General features: G+C 41.9%; 1 protein-coding gene and 1 long non-coding RNA gene across 3 annotated transcripts in view; one reads left to right on the plus strand and one right to left on the minus strand.

Moving 5' to 3' along the window:
- TMEM104 (transmembrane protein 104) overlaps positions 1–24239 on the plus strand; it is a 76980-nt gene extending 52741 nt beyond the window's left edge. For both annotated transcript variants that reach the window (XM_081899763.1, XM_081899762.1), the window contains exon 10: positions 21561–24239. In XM_081899763.1, the coding sequence (XP_081755889.1) occupies positions 21561–22321 (761 nt within the window). In that variant the 3' untranslated portion in view covers positions 22322–24239. The remainder of the gene's footprint in view (positions 1–21560) is intronic.
- On the minus strand, positions 12285–17804 carry LOC309363590. The gene is made up of 2 exons (XR_014165446.1): positions 17500–17804; positions 12285–12940 (listed from the first exon to the last, which is right to left on the minus strand). It is a non-coding gene; the product is annotated as an uncharacterized lncRNA (long non-coding RNA).
- Positions 24240–26857: the final 2618 nt, after the last annotated feature.

The raw sequence follows: 26857 nt of genomic DNA on the forward strand, positions 1-26857 counted from the left end.
GCATAAAAGGTGTGGGGAACAGGAAAGTGTGTGTGGATTTGAGATTTGGGGGAGGAAATGTTTAAAAACTCCTTGACATACTCAGTGGGAGGGCTGTGCCCCAGTAGCCCTAATGAACCAGCCTTCACTATCCTTATCACACCATTTTTACCCTGGCCATATAAAATCTTTGTAGGCTCTGGCTTCCTTGCTGGAAATGGTGATCTCATTAAGTGATATTAGGAATGAAAAAGTAATTCCTTCTCAGGTCACTGATCCAGGGCTGATCACTCAACTTTCACTCTTGTGTAATGTGTAAATATATCATGCTGATCTCATCCTGTCTCTTTGAAAACCTGACAACTGTCTTTCCTGAAGTTGTAAGATAATGAAACCTTAGTACACAAGCCAGGCTTTGCCTCTGAGTGCTTGGTGAAGATGAGAAAGGTGAGAACAGTTTGGGCACAATGTAGGGAGAAACCTGTTCATTAGTTTAATTCCTGTTCAGGGCCAGTGGAAGATAAGCTGCCCCCAGGTAAAATTTAATGACTATGGCAATGCCTTACTGACTATTCAGTGCATATGATTTTCAGTGAATTTTTTTCGAGAGAAGAAGGAAAATAAGAGCTTAGTGATCTTATTGAAAAGTCAGAACTGTTGTCATCCAGGGCAGTATCTGTTTATGCAGGGCAGCAGTGGGTTCAGATTCTTACCAGCACTTAATATCTTCCTGTTATTGTCTGAGCACACACAAGCTTTGCGAATTGGAGCAAATGGCGATCTTATGGAGCAAATGGTATTATGAGTTTGAAGAGCAATCCTTTCTCAGCTTGGAAACAGAGTTATTTGCTGTTAACAACTCTCTCACTGGCCTTAACTGAAGCAAATGAACTCGCCTCCCCACCCCTGTTTTGCAGACTCCATCCACTTGGACTCAAGAGCACAGATAGCATTTCCTGGCTCATTACAAGGCAGTGGTGCCAAAGGTGTTTCTGGAAGCACCCTTGAGCTTTCATGCCAAACTCTTTGTGTTAGGCAGACAGATCCTAATTAGTATTTTGTACTGTTAACAGGCATGCATCTGTTTTTTTGTTTCTGCTACTTACAGGATTACATTGCACTGTAGCCTTCTCGCTCTACTTAGTTTGGTTAATTCTCTTTGTGGCACAATGAACTTGGCAAATCAGAGATCAGAATCTCTTTATAATGGAGCAATAAATTTGAGGGAGCCGACTCACCTTAGTAAACTATGATTTTTAAAATCTGACACATAGTATGCCTGGCACAGGAGTTGCCTTGCTGTGCTCAGTGGTTTCATTCAGGCTGGCGGACATTAGTCTGTTCTGCTTCAGGTGCATGCTAAATTAAGATGACCATAGAGCAGAGTGATCTTGACAACAATGCTACATATGAAGATCATCTTGGGGACCTGCGTTTTTCAGTGGTAGTGAACACAGTCCCTTTGTTTTGAAGACAGCCACCTACTGAAACATCAGGCCAACAATATGGCATAAGAAATATTTGAAATCACCTAGGGCTTCAGAAAACAAGTGTGATAAAGTCAGCAGCTCCCGACAGCTGGGGTAGAATCTGTTAGCCTTTTGGGCATGGTCTGGAAACAAAGGCTGGCATGATGTAGCAAACTCCTTGTCATAACAAATAAGAGGAAGAAGGGCACTGGGACACATTACCTGAAGTGGAGCAAGCTCCAGATAAAAGCTCCTCTCAACACAGATGCCTGGATCCATATTGACTCCTCTAGGGATCCCTCTTCATGCATTCATTTAAAAAAGATTTTCAAAATGCTTATCTTGTTTTCATATTAAAACGCATTCTAGCCTTAGTAATTCTGCCACTCTGGCAAGTGCGCTAATAGAATTATTGAAAATAAGCCTAGCTATGGCCCTGTTATATTGCTGTTAGCTAAAGTAGTATGTGCGAAAGCTTGCAGACAATGCCTGGTGATGTGTTAGAAGCCAGAGGGAGTGGTTGCATAAGATTACCAGCGGTCGAACGCTAAATCAATGCCTTACTTTGCTCCATTACTAGCAGAAGCAGATCTGTGTATAAGAAGCAAATGTGTCATTCAACTATATATATGTAATATAATTTGTGTCACTTCATAAAACTGAAATAATGTTATGTAAGTTGGCTCTTCTTAGCACAGAAAATGGTGTCAAGATCTTAAAGAGTTTCAGATAAGCTAATGTAGCTTTTTGCTCAGAGATGATCCCAAGACAGCAGTGATGAATGTATTACTGGATCACAGAATTCAATAAATAGTTGTGTTTCACCTCATGCATTGGTTCAAGAAGTGCAAATCACGTAGGTTTGCATTAAAATACAAACTGAACACATTTATTAACATGCCTAGTTAATTATTAAATCATCTGACCATAAACATTAATAAAGGAAATAACTTGTACTTAATATTCATTAAAAAGTTCTTCTAGTACTTCTCTGTTAATCTGTTTCCCACTTTAATAATTATTGTTTATTTTATTAAAAGAATTTCTAACCCACTGTTCATTGAGTAATCAATGAAGTCCTTTTGCTCTTTGTCTCTCCAGCTGCTTTATCACGCATCCAGATTAATTCACTCATCCTTATTGTATAGTGCTTGTCCTCCAAAATAACTTCATGTCCTCCAAATTTGTTTCCTTTTGGTTGAATCCCATTGTCAGCTCCAATGCCCACAAATGGCCATAGTCAAGATTCCCAAATATCTAGTCCACCAATTCATTCAGGGTGTGCTTGTTACTGCTAAAACTTATTTAAATGGTCTCTTACCTCTCTAACTTCCCTGTTGCTCTTCTACTCCTTCAGTTCAACTTTCCCTCCCATCTCTGCAACTGCCTTGGGAAGCAAAGTGAGGTACCTGAACCTTTCTGTTGGACCTTGATGGGGTTGGGTGTGTGTGTGTGTGTGTGTGTGTGTGTGTGTGTGCGCGTGCGTGCGTGCACACATGCACCGTTATTTTAAGCTAACATGGCCCAGACAATAGGACAGAGTCTTGGTTGGATTGCTGGATATTATATGGTCTCAGAGCCAAGATGTCCCAATTATGAATCTGCTCCCAGATGAACCTGACCACATGGCTGGTCTAAACTAGTTCCAGTGTTGCCTCTTTGTATGTGCATGACAAACAGCCATGGGGGCTGCATGCAGCCTCAGTAAACTGGTTTGGTTTGGGGTAACATCTGCTCCCAGGAATATCTGTGAATGAATGATCGCACGGGAGTTTTCTATTCATTGCCTGTGCTATCATCCACCAACCTGAGCCGACTGCATTTTTAGACTGGATAGATCAACTCTTGATCAGATCTTAGTAAAGCCATTCTTAAGACCCTGGAACACATAAAGGTGAAGTTGTATTTTGCCTATATTGAGCTTGGTCTTCTGTGCTTGTCTATAATTCTGTTTCATTTCTGCTTCATAAGCTGGAGGGAACTACTTATGCAGTGTGATATTATTCCTTTTTGCCAGACAACAGCACAATTTTTATTTTTCTTATGAAGGTTGTATATTCTTGCTGGTAGTGTGTTTTCCCCAAAATTAATGCTTAAAGGGCTTTCATTAAAAAAGAAGGCTGTGTTCCCATTGTCAAAGAAGGAAGATCGGGAAGTAATGTGTGTAGGTTGCAATGGTGTAGACAGATTTGGCAATAAGATATACTGTTGCTTACTGTAAGAACAAATGTTACATGGAAATTATTGCCAAATTGCTCTCTGTGTAGATTTCTCAGTGGGTAGTTGGATAACAATACTTCCTGTATGACTGGGGATTTATGTATTTACAAAAAATATAGATATACTATTTTTTAGCCTTCAAGCGGCCATCTAAAACTGTGAACAGAAAATTTTTAGCCCCACCACTTACTTAAAAAGCAGCCTCAAGAGAGGAAGATATAATAACAACAGCAGCAACAACAACAACTCCCACAGCTTGTTGGGATAAAAATAACCACTACCTCCCTACAAACCAGTAAAGATGGGGACAAGTAAACCTGTCTCAGAGGAGAGTTTCATAACCACAGTGCTGCCACTGAAGAAGCTCTGTCTCCTATCACTGCAAGACATGTCTCTCTCAACAGAACAAGCAGTAGGGCTTCCGATGATGGCTGCAGGTGACAAGTGAGTTATTATGGGAGGAAGCAGTTCTTGAGATATCCTAGCCCCAAACCATTTAGGGCTTGGTAGGTAAAACCAGCAGCTTCAAATGCACCTGGAAAGCAGTGGATCTTGCCTCTGTTCAGTTTTAACTTAACAACAATCCTCTGTCTGAGGCTTCATGTTAATTTTGTGATGAACTGACATGCTGAAAAATAGCTGACAGGCAGTAGCTTATATTAGTTATTTTACAACCCCTTCCTTTCAAAAATCATATTGAGAGGGCAGAGTATGATCTGTTGCTCATCCTGTTTTTTGTGTAAACGACATGCCGCCTAGATCTACTGTGAACTATGTATAATGGTATTCTAAATGTAGTTATCTGAAACATACTTTTCAGGCTGCCACCATCACACAAATCCTTCTTTGATGTTCAGAGCAACTTCAGGTATACATGATGATAGGATATCATGGCACATACTTTTCTGATCTTCACAACAAATACAATGGATAGATCATCTTACACACTGGCGGCAAAGCTGTGGCTTTCCAGATGTGGTTGAGCTGCAACTCACAGCAACCCCAGTCAGTTTATGACCAGGAATTATGGTCCAGCAACATTGGGGGGCCATAGTTTAGCCACCCTTGGCCTAGAGCCCTGCATGCAGTGCCTCATTTTTTCCATGCAGCATTGTAGAATGTTTAATTGGTTAATCAATTAGTTTGTACTGCATGTGTTGAGAAGCATATATTAAGGGCTAGAGATCATGGGGAAAACACAACAGTGTGGAAGAATTCATCATTAAACATTGACTTTGTTAGCAGCTAAGGCATTTAATTGCAACTTGTTACAGTATGAGACTCCTAGCAGGCTGCAGAGCCAATGCTGAAGAGTTTACCCAGCTAGCGGGACTTCCGGGTCGGCGCCATCGCCGAATGGCGGGCTCCCTCCGAGCTCCGGAGGGAGCCTGCTCGGCAGGGGCTGGGTCCTACCGCACCGGCGATGCGGGGACCCTTAAAAACCACGGCCACGGAGGCCGTGGACATGGAGACTCGGCTGGCACCGTCAGCGCCCTCTCGATTCGTGAAGGAGCCTTTTTAAAGGCTACGGATCGGGTGCCGGGGAGGAGCGTGGTGCTTTGAGTCCTCTGCTATCCCTGCCGAGCGCAGCCGCATGCCATCCGGCGGAGAGCGCTGACTTCTTCTATTGAAAATTTGGACCCAAAAGAAGAACCCGTGAGTAATTGGAATATGGACTAAAAAGAGGGATAAATTTTTAGAATTTGGAGCGAACGGGGGAGGTGGAAAAAAGGAAGTCAGCCCCCCCCCAAATTGTAGAAGAGCCAAAACAAAGGACTGGATAACTAAGATCGAGAGGAACCTTATCTTGCCGAACTAGCAACTTCGCGAGGGAAATTTATAAGATTGAGCTGGAGGAGAAAAGTGGAATTCGTATTAAAAAGCAACCCCCCCGGAATCCCTGGAGCGATTCGTGAAAATGCCTGGAGAAGAATAACGGAGGTTTTGACAGCTGTCAAAGAGCTGTCAAAACGGAAGAATGAAATTGAGACTTTGTTATGAGGACTTTGCCGGTTACATTTGTTATAAATTGGAGATAAATTGTTTCAAATAAGGATTTATAAGTTATTTGGACTGGCGGAGGTGATCTGGAAGGGAACTTTGTTATTGTAATCCACCTAGAGGAGCTGAGGGACATTGCATGTGTTTTCGACGGGAAACTTGAACAGTTGGATAGAACTTTTAATCTCCTGGGAAACTGCAGAAATGGAACATTATTTTGTCTACAGAGGCCTACACTTTACTGGAAACAATGGATTAATCTGTTGAAAAATGAAAGGAACATGATGTAATGTTTTGCTCCTGAATAACAAGCCTCTGTAGAGACACTAGAAGCCTTTGGAAAAAGAACATTTCTGTGAGGGAACAGGGAAGTAAAAAGGAGGAGAGTGATTGACAAGAACAAGGAAACAACAAGAACTGGACAGAAATGGAGTGGGAACATTTGGGATATCCAGATTTGACAAGCTTATGGATATAAAATTGGAGTTTATACTCCTGGATATAAAAATCTGGATAGAAGAAATGGGCCCCCTTTGATAGACTCCTTCTATGATTGGACATCTGTAATTTAAAAAAAAAGACCGGTAAAGAACCAGAGGGATGTGGGTTTAGTGAAATGTGGGTTCATCAGGAAGACATTAGAAGTGGAGGGATAGGAGGAACGCAACAGGGAAAGAGGGGAGGGAAATTTGGAATCCAAAGGTTGTAAAATTATTGTTTGTTTTTATTCTATTTTCATCTGTACTATATTTGAAAGGGGGGAACTCGTGGAAGGGAATAGGTCGATCTTAGGGGATGGAAATTTGGATAAATTGAGTTATTGATGATGAGTGTATTTTGGGAATAAGAATTTGTTGAATATTATTGCTTTTTTGGAAGATTTGGAACACAAGAGGGGGTGGGGAGGGGAAGTCCTGGATATTGGAAAAAGTTTATGAATTGGATTTTATTTGTTTTAATTTGGAAAACCTTAATAAAAATTATTAAAAAAAAAAAAGAGTTTACCCAGCTAGCCCTCAGTCAGGAGCAGGTTTTGTTCAGTTTGTTACAGATGCTATATCTGCTATTATTGGATGTTGTTATATTTTAATAATTATGCCTTCTGCAAATTCCCCAGAGTGCGTGCTTTCAGTTTTTCAGTCTAGTTTTCTTTCAGTGGTGCCCTCAAATTTACTCATTTCAGGAAAATTAGCATGTTAGTTCTCTGTGCAGTCTTCTTCCATGGACTGTCACAAACACTTCGGAAAGGTAGTGCCTGGATTTCTGCTCTTCTAACTGATAAGACCACACAGAAGATGGAGGCTGAAATCTTTTGCCCACTTACTTGGGAGTAAGTCCCTTTGAACAATTGTAGGTATATTTATTCAAAGGTAGGTGCATCTAGGTCCTATAGCAACACTGCAGAAAAACTGACAGTAAAACTGGAGAGTTCTGCTTTGCACATCTATGCATGTTCTTTCTTTTCATCCTTTGAACTCTCATTCAATTGTTTTCCAATACAGTGGCTTTAAATTTTGGAAAGTTATTTTTAAGAAAATGGTTGTGTCGATACAGTATGCCTTGCTTCACTAGTGGATAGATTAGGAAATCAGTACTAGTGGCAGATTCCCTACATACACACAACTGGGAAAAATGCTCAGATTAAGCGGTGCCTCTGATGGAGAAGTATAATGTAGAATGGTTTTCAAAAGAGGCCCTTTCTGCAGTACGGTTCCCATTATTTGTACACATTTAACAATTTATATAATCTGTTAATAAATGTTTTAGACAGTAGTGGTGCTTGAACTTGGGATAAGAATGAAAGTTGGGTATTATAACCCAATTTTGCATGGTGGTTCCTGACATCAAGAGGTTTTTGTCTTTATGGATACAGTTGAACACCATTTTGAAATAAGATGGTAGAATAAACCTTTCAGGACTGTCCTGATTTTAACCACTGGTTTCAAAACTGTACTGATATTTTGTTTTCTTAGAATTCCCAAGCAACACTGAGTGTGATGCTTCTAGGTTTGAACTCTGGATAGTCACTTAATGATGTGTTCATTTCCCCTGATCTTGAGAAGATCCAGCGAGCTGCTCCTTTTTTTGTTTTATTTAAAGCATATGATGCATTAGTTTGCTACACAAGTGAAAGAAACTAGTTCTGCATTTCCAGAGAGCCTCTCTCTAGTGTTCCTCAATCCTTACTTAGAAAAAATACCTAAAATGCATGTGATTTTCTTCTGTGGTGGTTCATCTGTTACCATTTGCCTTCTCTAAGATGAGCAATTAGCCAAAACAAAACAAAAGAACCCTCTTTTTCTGAGCTGCTGCATAGATTCATAATTCCATACAGTAGTACGACTGTCCTGCTGCTGTTTTTAAATTAAAATGTAAATTCATCCGGAGATTCCATCTATGAACTAGTTCTGTTCCCACTCCTAAAATTGGGAAAGAGGACTGGGGGAATACTTCAATTTTTTAGAGCCATGGCTTGTACAGAGGTTTAAAAACTCTTGCTATTTCCAGTCTCCTGTAGTGAGATTAGTATGTCAGCATCCTTCCCCTCTAGACAGGCACTCTTCTTCTGATAAAAGGCTGAGCTTACTGTGATAGTTTACGATAGGCTCATTCAGACTTCTTGCTCTTTCAAGTCTGTTTTACACACTGTACAGATAGGATGGGTAAAATTCTGAGCCACAAGCCATTTCATGTTTGTTTTAAGGGTATTCAAGTGACGTCCTTATCTCATCAAGTTTGTACGTGTGCATTTTCTTTGTTTCTTTTGAGGGAGGACAAGAACAGCTGTATAGTGGATAAATAATGCACTTAGAAGGGAGAAGAAAATATATTTACAACGACAAAGTTGAAATACCATGCTTCTCCACAATCTCATCTCTTTGTGAAACATCTGCTGAAGAACTAGTTTTCAGCACCGTCTGTTGGGGGTGAGGGGTGAGGTAAAGTGGTGCCATTTTGAGTCTTAGTCCCTTGTTAGTTTCAGATAAAAAAATCAAGAATGATATAGAGTGCTGTATCTGGCTGTTGAAGATCTTGCTAGATAAAATGAGTGTTTAAGAAGAGTGTTTCCCCCCCAGACTGGAAGAGAAAGTTGTGCCATTTGCACGGGCCACTTCAGTTATGTTTAGCTGTGGCATTCAGAGCAACTGTTTATTTCAATTTTGTGCTACATCCAGGGTAGAAAGGAGGAGTAACCCAACATGCCTTAATATCTGTAGTAGAGTATTTTGTTGCCCAGGCAGTTCTAGGAAATTGTGGTGCTTCATTGGATACTAGACCCACCAAATTCGAGAAGTTTTCTTGTTATGTAAGATTTACATCTTGTTCATGACATGCCCAAGTTCTGTCCAAATATACATTGGCAGAGCTGGTGCTATAACGAGGCACATTGAAACCATTGTCTCAGGCAGCAGGCAAATGTGGTTAGGTTAACAAGCATGGACTGTTGCTCCCATGCCTCATTGTTGCTCCACTCTCATATTTCTCCACTCTCATTATTGCTGCCTCTGCACACTGAGCCTCTCCAACACCCGTACCCTCCTCCTCTCTTGCTCTAGCACCTGAGGAAAGGCCCAAGGAGCCTTTCTCAGAGCAAGGCATTGTGAAGTGTACTTATAAAAATACCTCTAAGCAGTAGGCAGAAAACTAAAGCAACAACAATGAGGCAGGGCACCTGCACTGCCATAGCTCAAAACGGTGCATAAATGTAGGAAAAAGTTTAAAGTTATGCTGTTTAAAGTAACTTTCACCTTGTTCCTTGTTCTTAAGCTTAAAAAACATTTCTAGCTGCTACAGCAGTGTGGGCACTTTCCCAGTCTTTCCCATCTTTACCACCTAAATGCACAGTATTCTGTCATACTCAGTTTGAGGGATATCATCCTTTTTCTCATGGGGTGACATAAGTGAATTTCATAAAGTGCATTTAGTTGAAATTGAGCAGCGTAGCAAGTACATAGTTCTGCTAGTGCCACCAGATTGTGAAGTTTTGCTGTCTACTAGATGAGAATAAATTAGGCAAAACAGCATTCCCATTTTGCTGACTAGGTGCCTGCAGTCTTTTTTTATAAGACTATAATGCCTCCCTATATCTTGCTTGGTCTTCTATCTCCTTACAGGCTGACCCTCCACATTGCTCCTGTGTCCTCTTTTGGGGACACTTTTTTTCCAGAGCCTGCTCACATTCTGAACTTCTTTGTCATTTCTGTTGAGTTCTTGTTCCTAAGAGTGATATATTAATGATGTATTTCAGACATTGCAGTTCTTATAGTTTGTTATTCTTGACACTGTTGTGTACTGGAATATGTAATAAATTTTATGAAAGCTTGCATAGAATGAAGCCTATGGCTCAAATAAATGTGAAGAAGAAGACGATGCCACCTACAGGAGAATTGTTAAATAACTTAAAACAAAAAACATAATCATGCATCAAATTAAGTGAACTCTACTCCATGAAAGTTGCACCATAATGAATTTGTTAGTCTTTAAGGTGCCACAAGACTATTGTTTTTCCTGTTCCTTCTGGAAACTTTAAAAAAGTTGATCAAAGACATGATTACTTGAAATTAAGGGGAACTGAAATCAATGTGGCTTACAAGATACTTATTTTTTAATCTTGGTGTGTTAGACTAATACTAGTGTTTCAGTATTGTCCATCATTTACCCTCTGTTTGCTTTTCTCTTGAATCTTACCTCAGAACCTCTCAGTGCCAGTGTTTTGCTGGGTCTCTAGGACATCACCCTAACATTTTGCAAGCCTTTGCTTATACAGTGGTACCTCAGGTTACATACGCTTCAGGTTACAGACTCCGCTAACCTAGAAATAGTACCTTGGGTTAAGAACTTTGCTTCAGGATGAGAACAGAAATAGTGCTCTGGCGGTGCTGCGGCAACAGGAGGCCCCATTAGCTAAAGTGGTGCTTCAGGTTAAGAACTGTTTCAGGTTACGAACGGACCTCTGGAACGAATTAAGTACTTAACCCGAGGTACTACTGTACTAAGGGATCTTGACAACAACTGTCTAGGAGCATGTGCAACTGTGAGAGGAAGAATCTGCCCCTGAACCCTCTCCTAAGGGCATTTCCCACCTTCAGAGGGACTGCAATATCCTCTCCTCTTCCTCCTCCTGTTTTCCTCCTGGTGCTTCCTCCTCCTATCCTGATACTTTTTCGATGAGGAACAAAGCAAGAGGCATGTACTGAAAGAGGGTGATTCATTATCATTATGTGCTGGCGTATTGATTCTCCGCTTTGGGAGGAAAGTTCTGTCACGCCATCAGCTAGGACTGATGGATAGCTCTGCCAGAAATGTGTCAAAACTCTTGGCACAGTGCTTGTTTAAACAAATAGTTCTAAGTGGATTGAGGGAAGGCATGGACTATGGGCACCTCCTATTCTGTCAAGATGGTGGGGTGGAATTTCATGCTCTCATCTGCTCTGCATTACTTGGAGAAGTGAAAACTGAAAGTGTCATTCATGCCTTCTAGTGGCATTTGATCAGTGTTGCTCAAGGCTTTGAGCTTAAAGAATGTATGGTTCTGGGGAAGGTAGAATAACTGAGTTGCTGGGAAATGGGAGACCTCAATTTACACCTCCTGTTCTGTGTATATCTCCTGTTGCATGTAATTAGAGAGCTGTTCTGGCCAAGAATTTCCAGAGTAGTAGTCTTTCATTACTCTGTTGCAGCAGAACCAACTAAGAGCTTTGTGGCACATGAAAAGAGTTAGAGGTACTTATACACATGGTGATGGTAGGAAGTGTTAACAGTGAGGATGGAGGGAAATAAATAGTAATGATTATGGACAGGATTCTTCCACTTGTGCAACAGTACTTCTTTTCCTCCTTTCATGCAACTCCCAAAATTGGCTCTGTGGGGGTTGAGAGAACCCTCAGAACAGCACATATGGGGGAGAAGTAGTGGGAAAGCAGGATGTTGAATTCTACTGCGTTTAATTAACTGTAGTCCTTAACATATCACAATATAAAATCTTTGCTTTTGTCAGCAAGTTAAATATCCTTTATCTTGATTCAGTCCATAGGTGAATTATAGCATATTAAGAGATTTATTATGAATTGAATTGAGACAAATGATTTTTATCACTGTACACGTATTAAGGCTTAGTAGTATCAATATATTTATGTTATCAATAACTGGTTTGTGGATGTTCATAGTAAATTATGTAATTATCACTGTCCTTTTCTGCATTTCATTTCCCTCTGACCTCAATGTCGGTAATTCCCTCACCAACTATGTGTGGAAGTCAGGATAACACTTGATGATGTGAACTGTAGTCTGGACCAAATGTGTTAGTCCTTAAAGTGCCACAAGATCCTTTTCCGTTTCTGTCTGAGAGTGTATATAAAAAGGTAAAGGTAAAGGACCCCTGACAGTTAAGTCCAGTCGCAGATACAGTCATATAAAATTGCTCTTGACTTTGTTGCCTTGCAGATAACCTAGCATAGTTATCCACAGTTGCTGAAAAGTTGCTTGATGTGCTTGACCAATAATGCTTAGAACTGAAAGTCAGTATTTAAACAATTAGATATAGTCAAATTGCCCAGAATAACTGCTGGATTCCAGATCAGCAGAACAAGAGCCAACACATTTTAGCTCCGCAAGTAACATGAACATTACTTTTATGAAAATGGAACATAATTGTATAGGAATGCCATTTGATATTTAGGTATAGTTTTGAATGAGGTTTCACAAACCAGGAAAGATAACCCAAAAGTATAAACATCCTCCAACAATTGTCAGCATAAGAACAAACAATTAGCATGAAGGCAGAATGATCTAGTAGTGACCAGTGCAAGACTCCATAGAAAAACTTAACGTTTCAGTCCCTGATGTTGTTGATTTCTTCTTGGTGGTCTGAAGCCTCTGTTGGCCTACACTTGCTTTATGTGTGACAGGAGCACTCATTCCGAAAAACTTCACACTTTCTGTCAAACAATACCTGATGAGCTTGGGAAAGCTAAACTAACTTTTCCGTGTTCCCTGTGGAGATCCGTGTCCTTATCTTTCTGCCACAAATGGAATTTTTAATATCCCCAGGCTTCCAGGCTTTCCCTAAGTACCAATGTTTAGATATAGGCTCATACATATTCATTCCACATCTGGCCAGAAGAACAGTTCCCTGTAGCAGAGTTGTCCACTTCTCTAAAATCAACATCTTCTGGGTCAAGTTGGGCAGACAGCATTTGTTTTCCTCACAGCAGGTCTTGCAAGAGGAAGTCTCATCACTCTTGAGTTCCCCTTCAGATTTTTTCTTTGTTCTAGGAAAGGGGCAGGGAAGAAAAAGACATTATGCGCCTTCCTTGCTGCTCTCATGTGTTAAAGGCCTGGTCATATTGTGCAGGCTAAATCTTTTTAGAACATGCTTTTAGAGCACCTTGAGCAGGAAACCTTGGCTTTCTTTTCCTGACTACCACCTTAGATAGACTGTGACTTCTTTGTAGCTCCTTTTAAAAAAAACAACTACATGAAGACATCATATTTAATAATGGTATGTGTCGGGCCTTTCCCTGACTCTGAGGTGGGCTGCAGATGGGCTTTGTCTCAGGCATCAGATCAAGTATAGTAGGGTCTGAGGCAAATGAGTTTGAGCCAGGCAGAAAGAAGAATTCCAGGGGTTGAAGGGCCAAAGGCAAACAAGTTATGATCAGGAGACCAGAGGCCTAGACAGGCAGCTTGTACTGACAAGGCTGCAAGGGCTTTTGGGGGCTTGGTGTGACCTAATTGACTTGGAGAGACAGTTGACATTATTGGAGGCACCACCAGGTTTGAGAGGGTCTTCCAAAGCCTCCCCTCCCCGGTCACTCCATTTCCACTCCTGGTTCTTCACTCTTCTCTTTGCCCTGCCTATTTTTTGTTTTTTAGGTATAGGTATCAGCAGCGGTGGCGCTGCTTTTCACCCTCCCTTTCTCTGTGACTGGGTAGGTTGCAAGCAAGCAAGGCAAAGCTGCTTGCCAGTATATACCAGATCCTTCATGACTCCAGCTTACCAACATTTTCATTAACAAAAATTCAGAACCCAAGGCAGGAGTGGCAGCTGGCTCAGGCAGTAAGACACTAGCTTTGACACTGCAGAATTGTTGAGGATAAAGGAGTAAAAGGCATTGGAACACTGACTGTTGGAAACCTTGGTTTGAGACCCCCTCAACACTTTTCCATGTGGCACAGAATGTGTTAATACTTCAGTAAAACATGTGTAAATTTATTATATAAGTTGCCTCAACATGATCCTGCCATTATGTGTCAATTCATGATACCAATGTTGTCTTTGCAGAATTTGCATTTCTTTTTGTTGGGGATTTGTGCTCCTGCTGATTTCCCAGTTGGTAATGCTGTATAGACTTGCCAGAGATCCTCATTTCAACAACTCTAAGGAGGTTGTGACTTTCAAGGACATGTTGGCTACATGCTCTGAGGAAGTCTTGAGAAGTGCATTCAGGGGACCTTTCGCTTCCTTCAAGGGTCACAGACCAGCCTGAGAACATCCCAAATTAGCAACTGTTGCCCTTTCATATCATCTTGATCATTACAGAATGTGTTTGCCAGTGAGAGAATAGGGAATGGAAATAACCATCCTATTATTTCCATTTGCAGAATTGCACCAGGATCTATTTTAGTTCTTTAAAAAGTAGCACAACACAACATCCTTTGTTATTCATATCAAAGCTTGGTTATGTTCATGTGGCTTATGTATGAATAGGTTAGGGATTCCAATGCTTGAAGTAGGACTCCCAGTACTGCAGCTCACTGGGCAAATCACATTTTCTGTGACTAAGCCACCACCACACAGGGATGTGAGACTAAACTACCAATCTGAGCTCTTAGGAAGAAGAGCTATCTTTAAAAGTAACACATAATCCTCATTCCCTATCTTTTGCCTTATGTGGTTTCTCTCCATTCGTCACCTCCACTGCTTTTTCTCTCCTGTGTTTCCACAAATGCCTCATGAGGGCCTGTCCAGAGAAATTTTGAACAGCCCTTGTTTTCACAAAACCTGGCTTCTTACACTCACTTTTCTAAATACAGTGGTACCTCGGGTTACATACCCTTCAGGTTACATATGCTTCAGGTTACAGACTCCGCTAACCCAGAAATAGTACCTCGGATTAAGAACTTTGCTTCAGGATAAGAACAGAAATAATGCTCTGGCGGCGCAGCAGCAGTGGGAGGCCCCATTAGCTAAAGTGGTGCTTCAGGTTAAGAACAGTTTCGGGTTAAGAACGGACCTCTGGAACAAATTAAGTAATGGTAAATGAGCCTAAATAGATGGGGGTAGTATTGCTTTATTTTTCATTTTGCAGCTGTAAATAGTGCTAAGTGGGCTGTGCATTGGGGGATTTATTTTTTTTAGTAAATAGTGACAATAATAAAACCATATTATAATTTTAACAGGTTTGACTACCACATATTTTGCCTTTGCTTCTTATTCTCCTTTATCAGATGTCTCCATTTCTGGCACATTGTCCGTGTCTCTGGTATCTCTATGGAAAGGGTAAACTTGGCCACTGATGTTCTTTAGCTGTAAGAGACCTTTATTTGAGCAGGAGCTGAGTAGCTGGGAAAGCCAATGCTAGAATAAAGAGCATCGCTTAGAGCAGGAATGTGGAACCCCTTTCAGCCTACGGGCCATATTCCCTTCTAGTAGGCACAGTGGCAGATAATGACCAGAGACAGAAGTGGACGGAGCAATTAATTTGAACATTACCTTTGTATAGTAGGCTGGTAAGCGCACACACCATCTCTATCCAGGCAGGCAAGAAACATTATCAAAGCTTCAGCATTTCAACCAGGAAAACACTCAAGGAAGGTATAAAACAGGGCTGGTGAGGTGTGGCCTTGAGAAACCCAGAAGCCAGATAAGAGAGACCTGGAGGGCTTCCAGGTCTGAGGTTCCCCTTCTGCTTTAGACTACCAGAGCATTTGAGTTGTTGTATTCATCCTCATTGCCTTCGTTACATGAATACAGATGCATGGAGCTTCACATATGGCCACAAAACCCAGCTTCCCTCCTGGTCTATCAGGAGCTATCTGTTACAGACTATCACCCTCTCTTCGTTTTGATTTATCGCTGGACGTAACTGGGTTTTGGAGCTTTGTCTTCATCTTGCTGCCACATAGGGACAGGAAGATAAATCTAGCCTGTGAATGTTTAGCTGTACAGTTCCAGCAGCACAAGGGAAAGGGATGTCCTCCTATATCCCCTTGACTAGGAAAATAGATCTGCCAGGATAGCTTTGGAGTGTTGAACTTCACCAGATCTTTGTGCAATGTGCATTGAAAAAATTACATGTACTTCAAAATAAGAAACTCGGCTGAAAGGGTATGATTTAGGAAGGCAGATCAGATCTCTGCTGAAAAAGGAAAAAGAACCTATTATCCCAAGTGCTGGTACTGTTCTCATAAAGGACAATCCGTATATGTAAGTGTTGCATAACTATTGATAGCTTTGCAACGTTACAATCTTCCATAATGGAGAAGGTGCCTGAATTTCAAAAGTACCCATCATCTTACCCAGAAAGTAAGATGATACTCCTTAAATATCCAGTGTGGGATGGGAAGAAGAGGTCATTTCACTGAATTCAGTAGTCAGCAGACCAGGCCTTGCACTTTCGTCACAAAAATAACTTGCTTTTTTAAAAAGGGTGAGAGAAATCGACCAATTCACAGGATTAGTTCTCTACAGGAAGGCAAAATCAGGTCAGCTTTTTGCAGTGTAGGCTACCCTTAAAGCACCTGCCGGTTCAGAAAGGAGAAATAGCCAAGCTCTTATTCCACCATGACTTGATGTTTGTGTACCTGTTGGTCTCTGGCTTGTAAAACCACCACATCCCGTGTGGCACAGGGATGGCATGTTGGACTGACTCCTGAAGCAGGTTTGGAATGAAAAATGTGCCCTTGCAGGGTCCCCCTGACTAGCAAGCAGCTACCTGTTTTCATTAGTGGAGCATGCAGAGACATACCAGCTGACATAAAAGGCATCAAATTCAAGAGTCTGGAAAGTGTGGGTATGGGAAAGTCTATGGGGTTCATGCCGATAGCTTCGCTGAAAGGTCAGCTCCATCCTATTTAAGTGTTTTGTTTGTAAATAGAATGTATTTTATTTGTAATTCTTATCATTTATACAAAAAGAATTACATTAAAAAATATAAGTATTTCTTGATGACCAGAAACAAGCTTTTTTATATCAGGCTCTATTGCTGTGAGGAATAACCCAAAGATCACCTCTGACCATTATATGAAGGTGATTTTGCGTGAGGCTGTGTAACTCTTGCATTCAGCAACGTATCTCTTTGTGCAGTAATACTTGCATGAAGAGACAGCACCCCGCACACTTAGCACTGCTGCAGCCGTGCAGCATTGGTGTGCGGAAGTGGGAAGGAGAAGGAAACGGAAGCAATGTTGCCACAGAGTGTGTGTGGTGCTCCATCCATTGGGAAGCACAGTCACTTCTCTGTTCACTCTACATCTTTGTTTTCTTTTCTCAGTCACTTCTCTGTTTTTTTCACTTCTCACTTCCCTCTGTAGCTCCCTAGTCTCATGCCGTGGCCCCCCATTTATCCAATTTCTGCCTGTGGCCCCCTTGGAATATCATGGGGGCCCCCAGGGAGGCATATGGCCCCCCGGTTGGCGAGCACTGTTTTGTTAGCTTGTGGGCAAGGACTGTTTTGTTGCAGGTTGGTTTTGTATGAGCTGCTCTCTGAGACACTGGGCTGAAGAGCAGGACACACATGAATGAATAAATACTAAGAGTGGCTTGCATTCCTTAAAATACATGCTCCTTCTGGTGTGGAAAAGAATGGGTTAAATGAGCAGCCTGTACCTGATAAGGGAACTTGGCAAGGAAATAGGTCAGATCTTCACCCTTGATTGAGCAGAGATAGTAGAGATTTACTGCTTCTCTCTCTGCAGGGGAAGAGGTGCAGAGGTCTTGCAGTTAAATATAGTTAAGCTACGGCAGAGATACAGGACTGGACACCACAAGTCAAATTATTTTCCCCAAAGAGAAAGATCTGGATATCTTCTGCTTGCTTTTTCTGAGAAGAATAACCTGCCTTGCTTGTTCTTTCTTGAGAGCTGTCTCCTCCATGTCACTCCTGCTCTCTTGTTCCTTTGTTCCTGTCAGAATGTCCGAGCTCACAATTCTCTTAAACTCTGTTGAGAATATTTGGTGTCCTTGGGCAGGTTCTAGATGACTTGAAGGGCTTTGTACCTTTGCTGTAGTGGTTTGTAGTTTTTCTGTATTTGTCATTGATAGAAGAGACTTATAAGGAGCAGTTCCAGCTGCTTTATAATGAATCTTTGGTGTCCCCCCCCTTCCCCCCCCTTTTTTTAATGTTGTCAAGACAGATAATTAAAGGAAATTCTCCAGTAAACAAAGAGGTGGCAAATGCTTTCTAACAGCTTCCGCTGTACAGAACATCTCATGGCGGTTATTTTTGATTGTTACTATGTTATGTGTTTTTATATTTTAAATTGCTCTGTGATCCTTGGAGGCAGGGCAGTATAGAAATTTAATTAATCCTCCTCCTCATGATAGTAATATGCACTGAAAGCCTGTCTGGTCCAGTGGATAGAGATAGACTTGTAACTGGAAGGCCCGCATGCCTTAAAATTACACCCTTTGAGCTATCTTTTATTATATATGTAAAACACTATTTATTCAAGGTTTCTAATTTCTCTTTATAGTATTGATAATCTCAATCTCAACTTCTTTTCAGTCTTCCATGTGATGGACCTTGAGATATTTGAAGATGGCTAGCATATGTCTTCTCAGTCTCCTCTTTTCCATGTTAAATATACCCAGCTCCATCGACCGTTCCTCATAAGGCTTGGTTTCCAGACCCTTGATAATATTGGTTGCTCTCCTCTGCACACATTCCAACTTGTCAATATCCTTTTTAATTTGTGGTGCCTAGAACTGGACATAATATTCAAAGTGTGGTCTGATGAAAGCAGATCCTTGAAAAATTGTGGCAATCTGGTGATGCTTTGCCGCAAAGAAGGTTCTCTTTATGAGGACTCTCCAGACGCTTAATGGTGGTCACCAAGCAGTACAAGAAATGATGGTAGGATGATAGCAACCTGTATAAATTGCTCAGTTCTTGTTGCTTTGGGTATAAAAAAGTGGAGTCCTTGAAATATATTGTCTATAAGATTTTTCTGTGAGCATGTCAGTATTCAAATGATGAATTGGAAAACAAAATAGGCTTTGACATGTTAGGCCTGCTTTTCATGACAGTTGACCCCTTTTATATAGAGTTATGCTGGATGCTGGGAAGCATATGTGTCCCTGGTACAATGAGTGATCTTGTGGTTCTGCATAGGCAGCTACAATGGAGGGAGCACATGACTAAAAGTGCACTTGAATTTACTAAATATTGTATCTTAGGTTTAATTCCATAATACTCATAGGCAATGTAAGTCGCTACTCGATTTACAGGGGGACCGTCTTCCTTTTTGTATCTACTGTTATAGGGCCTTTCAGAATGTGCAGCTTGTCGATTTAATTAAGAGCCCCCTAGCATTTGTCCCATAAGCCCAAGCATTGCTGTAAAATCTGGATTTAGCTGGGTTCTTGTGAGTGGCTAGTTAATTGGGTGTTTTCTGGTAGTCACCTTAGTTTTTAGTCCCTGTGTCTCCTCTCTTGGTTGCTGTGCTGTCAAAGTCCGTCTTTTTAAATGGCTTTAAATGTTCTGTGCAGTGGAAGTGTGCATTAGCATTCTGTGTGTTACAGTATCTGATTAATTGGTTTGGGGCTTCTGTTTCTCAGCCACAGCTAAAGACAGTTTGTACAAATGCCAAAACAGCCCATCTTGGCCCATTTGTTATCCTAAGCAGCCACTCTCCCCACTGAATACACCAAGTTGAGGCAGGGAGCAGGAGACGTTCCCCTTTCAAGCACAAAATGGCCAGTCTCTGGAACAAGCATGCCAGCTTGCCCCCGTGATTGAGGGGGCTGGTGCTGACCACCATGTGCATCTTCCGTGCGACTTGCTGAGTCATTTCCACATGCTGAGCGACATGCTGACGTGTTGTGAGCAGCATGTGCAAGTGATGTCAGCATGTCGTGCAGCATATGTACATGGTGTGCACACGGTCACCATGGAATTTAGAGGTTGCCTGGCCCCCTCCTTGAAAATTGGGGGGGACTTGGCCCCCTGCCCCCTCTAATGGTGCCCCTCCTCTGGAACACTATCATGAAGGGCTGTAAACGACACAAGAAGAAAGTTCGCAATCAAAATGATGAGGGCCTAATGAATGAACTAATTTTTTTCAGCCACTTCAGGTTTGGGCTTGTAAAATGGTTGCTTTCTGTTTTAGAGGCTGTTATGATCGCAAGGCTCAAAAGGTCAGCATAAGAAATGGAGATTGGAGAGGAAAAATAATTTAACAGAAATGAAACTTAAGCAGAAATTTACTAAACAGCGGTGGCTGCTGGTGCCCATTAAGATTGGTAGGGTGGAAGTCAGGGAGAACAACAGTAGGTATAGCAGAGCCAAAGACAGGTAAAGCCAACTAAGATTTGTCCCTAACCTCCTTCCTACAAAGTTCTGCAAAGGCAACTCTGGGATGGAGGAGGCAGCCAGCAGCTAGGGCCACCCCCTAGACTGGAGCCAAGAAAGAAGACAGGCTTAAGTTGGTGGTGGCTAAGGGCAGACTGAAATTGGTGGGCAGCACACTAATTGCTCTAATGGATCAGTCACAATGTCACTGAGAAGGGGTGGGGCATATTTGGACCAAGTTGATTGAGAAGAATCAACACACTCCTATTAGCTAATTCATTAGAGTTTTAGAAAACATAATGGAGCTGAATGGAGTGCCCAGTGGTCAAGGAACAAATCTTCAAACTGAAGGTCCTTGTGCCCTTCATCATACTGCTCAACTTCCTGTTCAAGCACATCTGAGGGCCCTATTTATTCTTTATTTTAGCTCAGTAAAACTATTTTTGTTACTATCACTAACGTTTAATATATGACATTAGACCTGCTTTGCCTTGCCCCAGCAAATCTTCTTTCGGCAAGCAAATAAACAGCATTATATGTTGCTGTTGTAGTAAATGTCAAGTAAGTGTGTGCTTTATGCCTGCATTTCAACTCCAATTTTCAGTGCTTTCTTTTCAGTCCCTGTTAGACCTTCTCCCAATTGAGATTAGTCCCAGGCAGCTTGTTTGGCTGTTTCTTATGCAGAACAATGTCAATGTGTTCTTTACAAATACCCTAAATTTAAATATAAGCCAGTTGCAAATATTCCTGTCTGTGTCATTTATGTAAAATACAGTCCCACTCTCCTCAAACAAATGCTGTGAAAACCAAAGGGCATGAGCATTGTCTCTTGTGCGCTCCTGTACTGCCCAGAAGCAATCTTTCAAATGCCCTTTCCGCCAAAGTGGTACATGCTCATGCTAGGAAATGTCTTCAGTGCACTTTTACTAACATGAATGAGACTGGGGACCCTGGGGTAAAGAGAAGGTGTTGAGTTCAAAGACAACAGTTTTATTTTATATTTCTTTGAGGACTCAAGCAGCAGCTGTGATGGGTCAAACCCATTTCCTACGAGGCAGATGCCCCTGAGAGAAAGTGTGATTGCTGGATAACCCTGTTTCAAAGATAGCCAACTGTACTTTTGTATTGGAGTCCCCACCCACAGTGTACAGCCTGGTGCTGAACACACATATTTATCTCCTTGTAGATCTTTTCTTTGTATGCAGCACCGCTTTCTCCAGGGAAGCATGTGTCGTCGTCCCCTTATCACTTGCACTATAGACTGTAGTGATTTCAGCACAGAGATTAGAGGAGGAAATATATGTTTTTGTGTGCATAGCTTCTGCTCTGACTTCAACATGTTCCTTTTCTCTCTCCTTCCCTACCCCTTGTCTTCCAGCATTTGTCATCATGATAATTATAGCCCTTCTCCGGATTTCCAAAGGGAAAGGGGAAGGTCACCCTCCTTTAGCGCAACTCTCAGGGATCCGCAATCTCTTTGGGGTGTGCGTTTATTCCTTCATGTGCCAGCACTCGCTGCCATCTCTCATCACTCCCATCTCCAAGAAGAAACACGTTAACAAGTTGGTCCTGCTGGATTACACCTTAATCCTGGGTTTCTACAGCCTCTTGTCCTTCACTGCTATCTACTGCTTCAAGAACGGGACTCTCATGGATATGTATACGCTCAACTTCACCAGCTGTGACATTGTCAATATCGCCGTTATCCGCTACTTCCTGGGCCTCTTTCCTGTCTTCACCATCAGCACCAACTTTCCTATAATTGCCGTGACTCTGAGGAACAATTGGAAGACGCTCTTCCACCGGGAAGGGGGAACCTACCCTTGGGTAGTAGATAGGATTTTTTTCCCAGTCATTACACTCATTCCCCCCATTATCGTGGCTTTCTGCACCCACGATTTGGAGTCCTTGGTGGGCATTACTGGAGCCTATGCTGGGAATGGGATCCAGTATATCATCCCTGCTTTCCTAGCATATTGCAGCCGAAAAGACACTCAGCTGATCTTTGGAAATGGCACGCTCAATAAACATTTGTCCCCTTTCCGGCACACATTCTGGATTGGGTTTGTCCTACTCTGGGGACTTTTTTGCTTTCTGTTTGTGACTGCAAATATCATATTGAGTGAAACTAAGCTCTAATGATGGAGCGATGCCGTTTGTTATCAAAGAAACTGGAGGTGACTTCTGAGACTTCTTCTGATCTTGCACCTCCTAAGAACCCGTCTTGAGCTTGGTGCTCACTTTATCAATTTTGGGTGCAGTGCTGCTTGTCGGGTTCCGTTCTTAATTCAGATTTTCCCCTTCAAAGTAAAAACTTTGAGTGTGGTCACTCTACCAGGTTGCTGTGGCCGCACAGCATCTCTCTATATTTGCCTTGATCACAGATTCCCTTCCAACTGTCTTCCTCTCATGTCCTATGATATGTCAGAGGCTGTCAGATATGCATCTCTCCCTCAAGAGTGATGGAGGGGTGAGCCTTGCTGAAACCAGTCAAGCAAGCAGCCAATGAAAGCAAGCAATGATTCCGTATCATTCTCATGTCCCCTGAGGTGACTCTCCTTTTTTCTCAACTAACAGGGAAGAATCAAGAGAAAGATGGACACAACTAGTTGAATCAGATTTCATTGAAATGTTCCATGGCGTGGGGTCAGCCTACACTGAAAAAAATGAGGGAGAAAATGCCCAGGGGTAGATTCTTCCCACTCCAACACTACTGTTGTTTCCTCCATTTCTGTTACAGTCTTTCCAGCACACATCTGCCTTGCTGCATGTAATGTGGGATCAGATGCATAGATGTTACTGTGGATTTAAATGAATACTTTTCATCTGGTGAGCATTTTGCTTCTGTCCGCTTTTGTGTTTTCTGTATGTAATGCCCAATCCCCTCCATACTTGATTCTATGCAGAGGGTGAAAAGGAGGTTGCGGTTAAGTCTGGGTGGGTACCACCAAAGCCTTATTTCATGAAGCATTGAAGGGAAAGCCTGTTTCCACAGTTCTTTTTTGCTGCTAAGTCGCTTCAGCATTACCGTGGTCCTCTGTTTCACACCAGTCCTGAGGCAGCAGGGCAGGCCCTGACTGCAGCACTCTCCATCGCAGGCACGAAGGTGCTAATTACTTGCTGGATGGGTAACATGTAAAGGAAGCACAGTTCTCATTTCCTAGCACCTCACCTGCATGTTGCCAGATGTGGAGGGCAGCACCTAACCGTGTCTTTATGAAGAAATCGTACGAGTAAGTGTTACCAGAGAGAATAAAATCATGAGGGGAAGCTAAAGCAAGAGACATTCATGAAGCCATTGTTTTCTGTTTGAATATAAAGGTAATCATTACTTCCCAAAGCACACTAAATTGCCAAGAGAATTCACTCCCGCTCACTAAAAATTAATCTCCCACCTCATCCCAGGTTCATGGTTGTTGTTTTTAAGGTTCCCACCACTTTGCCTTCAACATGACCTCTTTTTCAGTTTATGTAAATTTAAGCTACATCTGACTAGTACTGTGCTTTGAAACCTGGGTCTGCCACAGGTAAATCTAAGAGATGTGTGTGAGGGGTTCTTATGATAAACATAAAAGAAATGCAGATTGGAAGGGGGGCTATTAACTCCTTCCTTGCCTGTGCCTTATTTCCCTGTACTCTGTCACCTAATGTCACTTTTCCCTTGGCCAGGCTTGCTATATCAGAAGTAAGTCAGTGTGAGAGACTCCTGGTAGGGAAGTCTGCAGGGAAGCTTCTCTCTTCACCTGCACATCCCTTTTGCTCTTTAAATTATCCTCATTCTCCACCTCCCTGCTTTATACATGATGGGGAAAGGTCTGGATTTAAAGACACAGGTCTGCTTCTAATTGCATGTAGTTCGGACTGTGAGATCTTTGCCGACAAGGAGTACTGACCATCATTCTGTGATGAAATCACAAAAAGCATTTAGGAGATTGCAGAGCTTAGGAGGGGTCATGGGTCACAAAGGTTTTAATATGAGGGAAATTCAACTCTTTTCACTTCAAATATGTTTAAACTGCTTTTTCTATTATTAAATTTCATCTTCCAAACCCCCGGATTATACTTGCCTTTTCCATCCTGGTGTAGCTGTGATATTAAATTTGACATTTCATCAAAGTGAGTTAAGAAATTCAGTGGTTTTTAAAAAAATAAATCAAATTTACTATCAAGTATAATTATAAAAATCAAATTGGTTTTGCTGCAAAAAAACAGATTGTTGGAAGGTGTGTTAAAAACAAACACAGCAAATTTTGTAACACAACTCTATTCATAGATAACAAAAGTCCTTGATATGTTGCATAAAGCTATGTTTGCCAACTAGGGGGAGTTTGCTCCAGGCACAATAAAACCTGATGACATCCCTCTCTTCTTCATCTCAAGCTGTACTTGGCAGTCCTTGCTGGTGCATCAGAGTCACCTATACAACCTGAAAGCTTGCAGATAGCTGATGCTGCTCCTTTGACACCAGGTTTCTGAGAACTGTCTCTGAGTGAATTGGTAAGGAATTACACAGTGCCCAGGTTGAGGGGAAACAAAATTACAGATTTTAAGATTCTATGTGCACAATCCATTTGAAATGGGAACCGTCCTGCCACAATTGGTTCAGAAGTTTAACAACTGATTCCTTCTGTCACTCTTTCTCATCACTGTTATAAGACTCTTGTCAGACTGGAAGTGAGAAAACAGAGCTGTCGCATGGAGGCCCAGCCTGCCCTTATGCAATATGAGACAGGCAAGGATAGTATCACCTATAAATGTATGGAAATTGCACTGTGGCAATCTTCTCGTCTTTGGCTGGCTGTAGACATCTTCGGGAGAAGACAAGCCTAAAGAGGAAACCCTACACAAATCTGAAGTGGAGTCCCTAAGGCTATTGGATGACATCTTGTATGCCTCCCTCCAACAACCCCTGCAGCCAAGCTGGTGCCAAACGTATTGCTCTGCTTTCCTTTGGACCACATCAGTGAGGCCGAGCGGGGGCAGCCTGGGACCTTCATACACACTGCCCAGGCTTGCCCCCCCCCCGGGAGGACACTGGTGCTGTTACTGCAACTAAAACAATATGGGAGGCAGCAGTTATGAGTTATGGTTCTCTGCAGCAGCAGCAGCAGGTGGTTTAATTCTCTAACAGTTTGATTTCACCCCAAGAGAGACCTATTGCCTCTTGAGATAGACGGATGCCAACAATACAGAAGGTGCTGAATAACGCAAGCACTGTGTCTGCTTCAGCCCCATGGAGCGGTCACTGAATTTTTCTGTGCTTTTGACTCTCAAGATAATACGGGTCACTTAATGCACATCTTCACCGGCAATCTTCAAAGAGGTTTCTTCTCTTCTGACACACCTTTTCGTTTTCTCCACGAGCCATCTCAGAAGAACAGAAAGCAATGGGTTTCACAGAAAGCTGAAGCTGGACAAATTCCTAAGGTTACAGCCAAACAGCAAGCCTAGTTCTGTTTTCCATCTTGTCAAAGCACAATTATGCTAATTGCCTGTATTGCACAAGAAATGTGTCCTTTGGACAGCCTCCCCATCCCCACCACCTCAGCTATACGTTATCGTTTGGGATTTCTCCCTTCCCCGTTTATCTAAATCCCATGTGGCATTATGTGCCCTTTTGGCTTAGATTATATCTTTTCTCCTTTTATGTTGCTCCAAAGGTTATAAAATGTGAAATTTCCTCTTTGATTTCAAAAGAAACTTGACAGTCAGGGATGACTTTTCTCTCTGCATGAATAGGAAGAGCACTTTTGAAATGGCTTGGCAGTAGTACCTTCCATTCCTCTCTCACCTTGAAGAACTTCCTTTCCTGTTTTCTGATGGATTTGTATTGATGTACCTTCCCAGGTGCCTTCAGTATGTGAGCAGTGGAGGTGTCTACCTCAATTAATGGTGAAAGCCCTACAAGAGGAAGAAAAGTTTGATGCTAGTATCACAATATGCCTTAAAACATGAGAGAGATTGAGGTTGACCAAGATGGATAAAATGTATGTTTGTGTGTGTGTTTATTTTACTGGCACTATTACAAGAACCCCAAGGGATTGGGTGGTGGTAGAATCTCTCATTCCTTGGAGGTTTTTAAGCAGAGGTTGCATGGCCATCTGTCATGGATGCTTTAGCTGATATTTCTGGGGTTAGACTAGAGGACCCTTGGGATCCCTTCCAACACTACGATTCTATGAATCCAGGGCTCAACCTGGCTGAATATGATGCAGTGGCTGATACCTTCTCCCATCTGGTTTAACGTGAGACAATATTTTTAATTGCCTATTAAAATGTAACAATTCTTCACTATGGCACTTTGCTGCTCTGTGTCCTCAGCCTGTCCCTGTATGTAATTATTTTTCAGAAAGGCATAAAGAAATAAATGCAGATTATGCATCTGTTGTGGTTTGGCCTTTTCCTGCATACATTAAGGCAGTGTATCTTGAATTAGTTTCTGTTGACGGATCAGTTGGCAGAAGTAGCAAAGGGGAGGGGGGCATCCATGCTGGCAGCAGCTCGTGGAGTAATCCTTGTCTTCTCCTGTCCCTCTGTATTAGCCTCCTGCTTCCTGTAGCACTAGGTGTTCTCCGAAAAGTCAATTAAAACAGCTGTACCTTACCTGACTCAATTACATTTCCTTGTGCTTAAAAACTAAACAAATTGAATCATTTTGCTGCCTCAGGCAGCAAA

Source organism: Podarcis melisellensis (genome assembly GCF_964234715.1).
Source record: "Podarcis melisellensis genome assembly, chromosome: 2".
NCBI classification, from domain to species: domain Eukaryota; kingdom Metazoa; phylum Chordata; class Lepidosauria; order Squamata; family Lacertidae; genus Podarcis; species Podarcis melisellensis.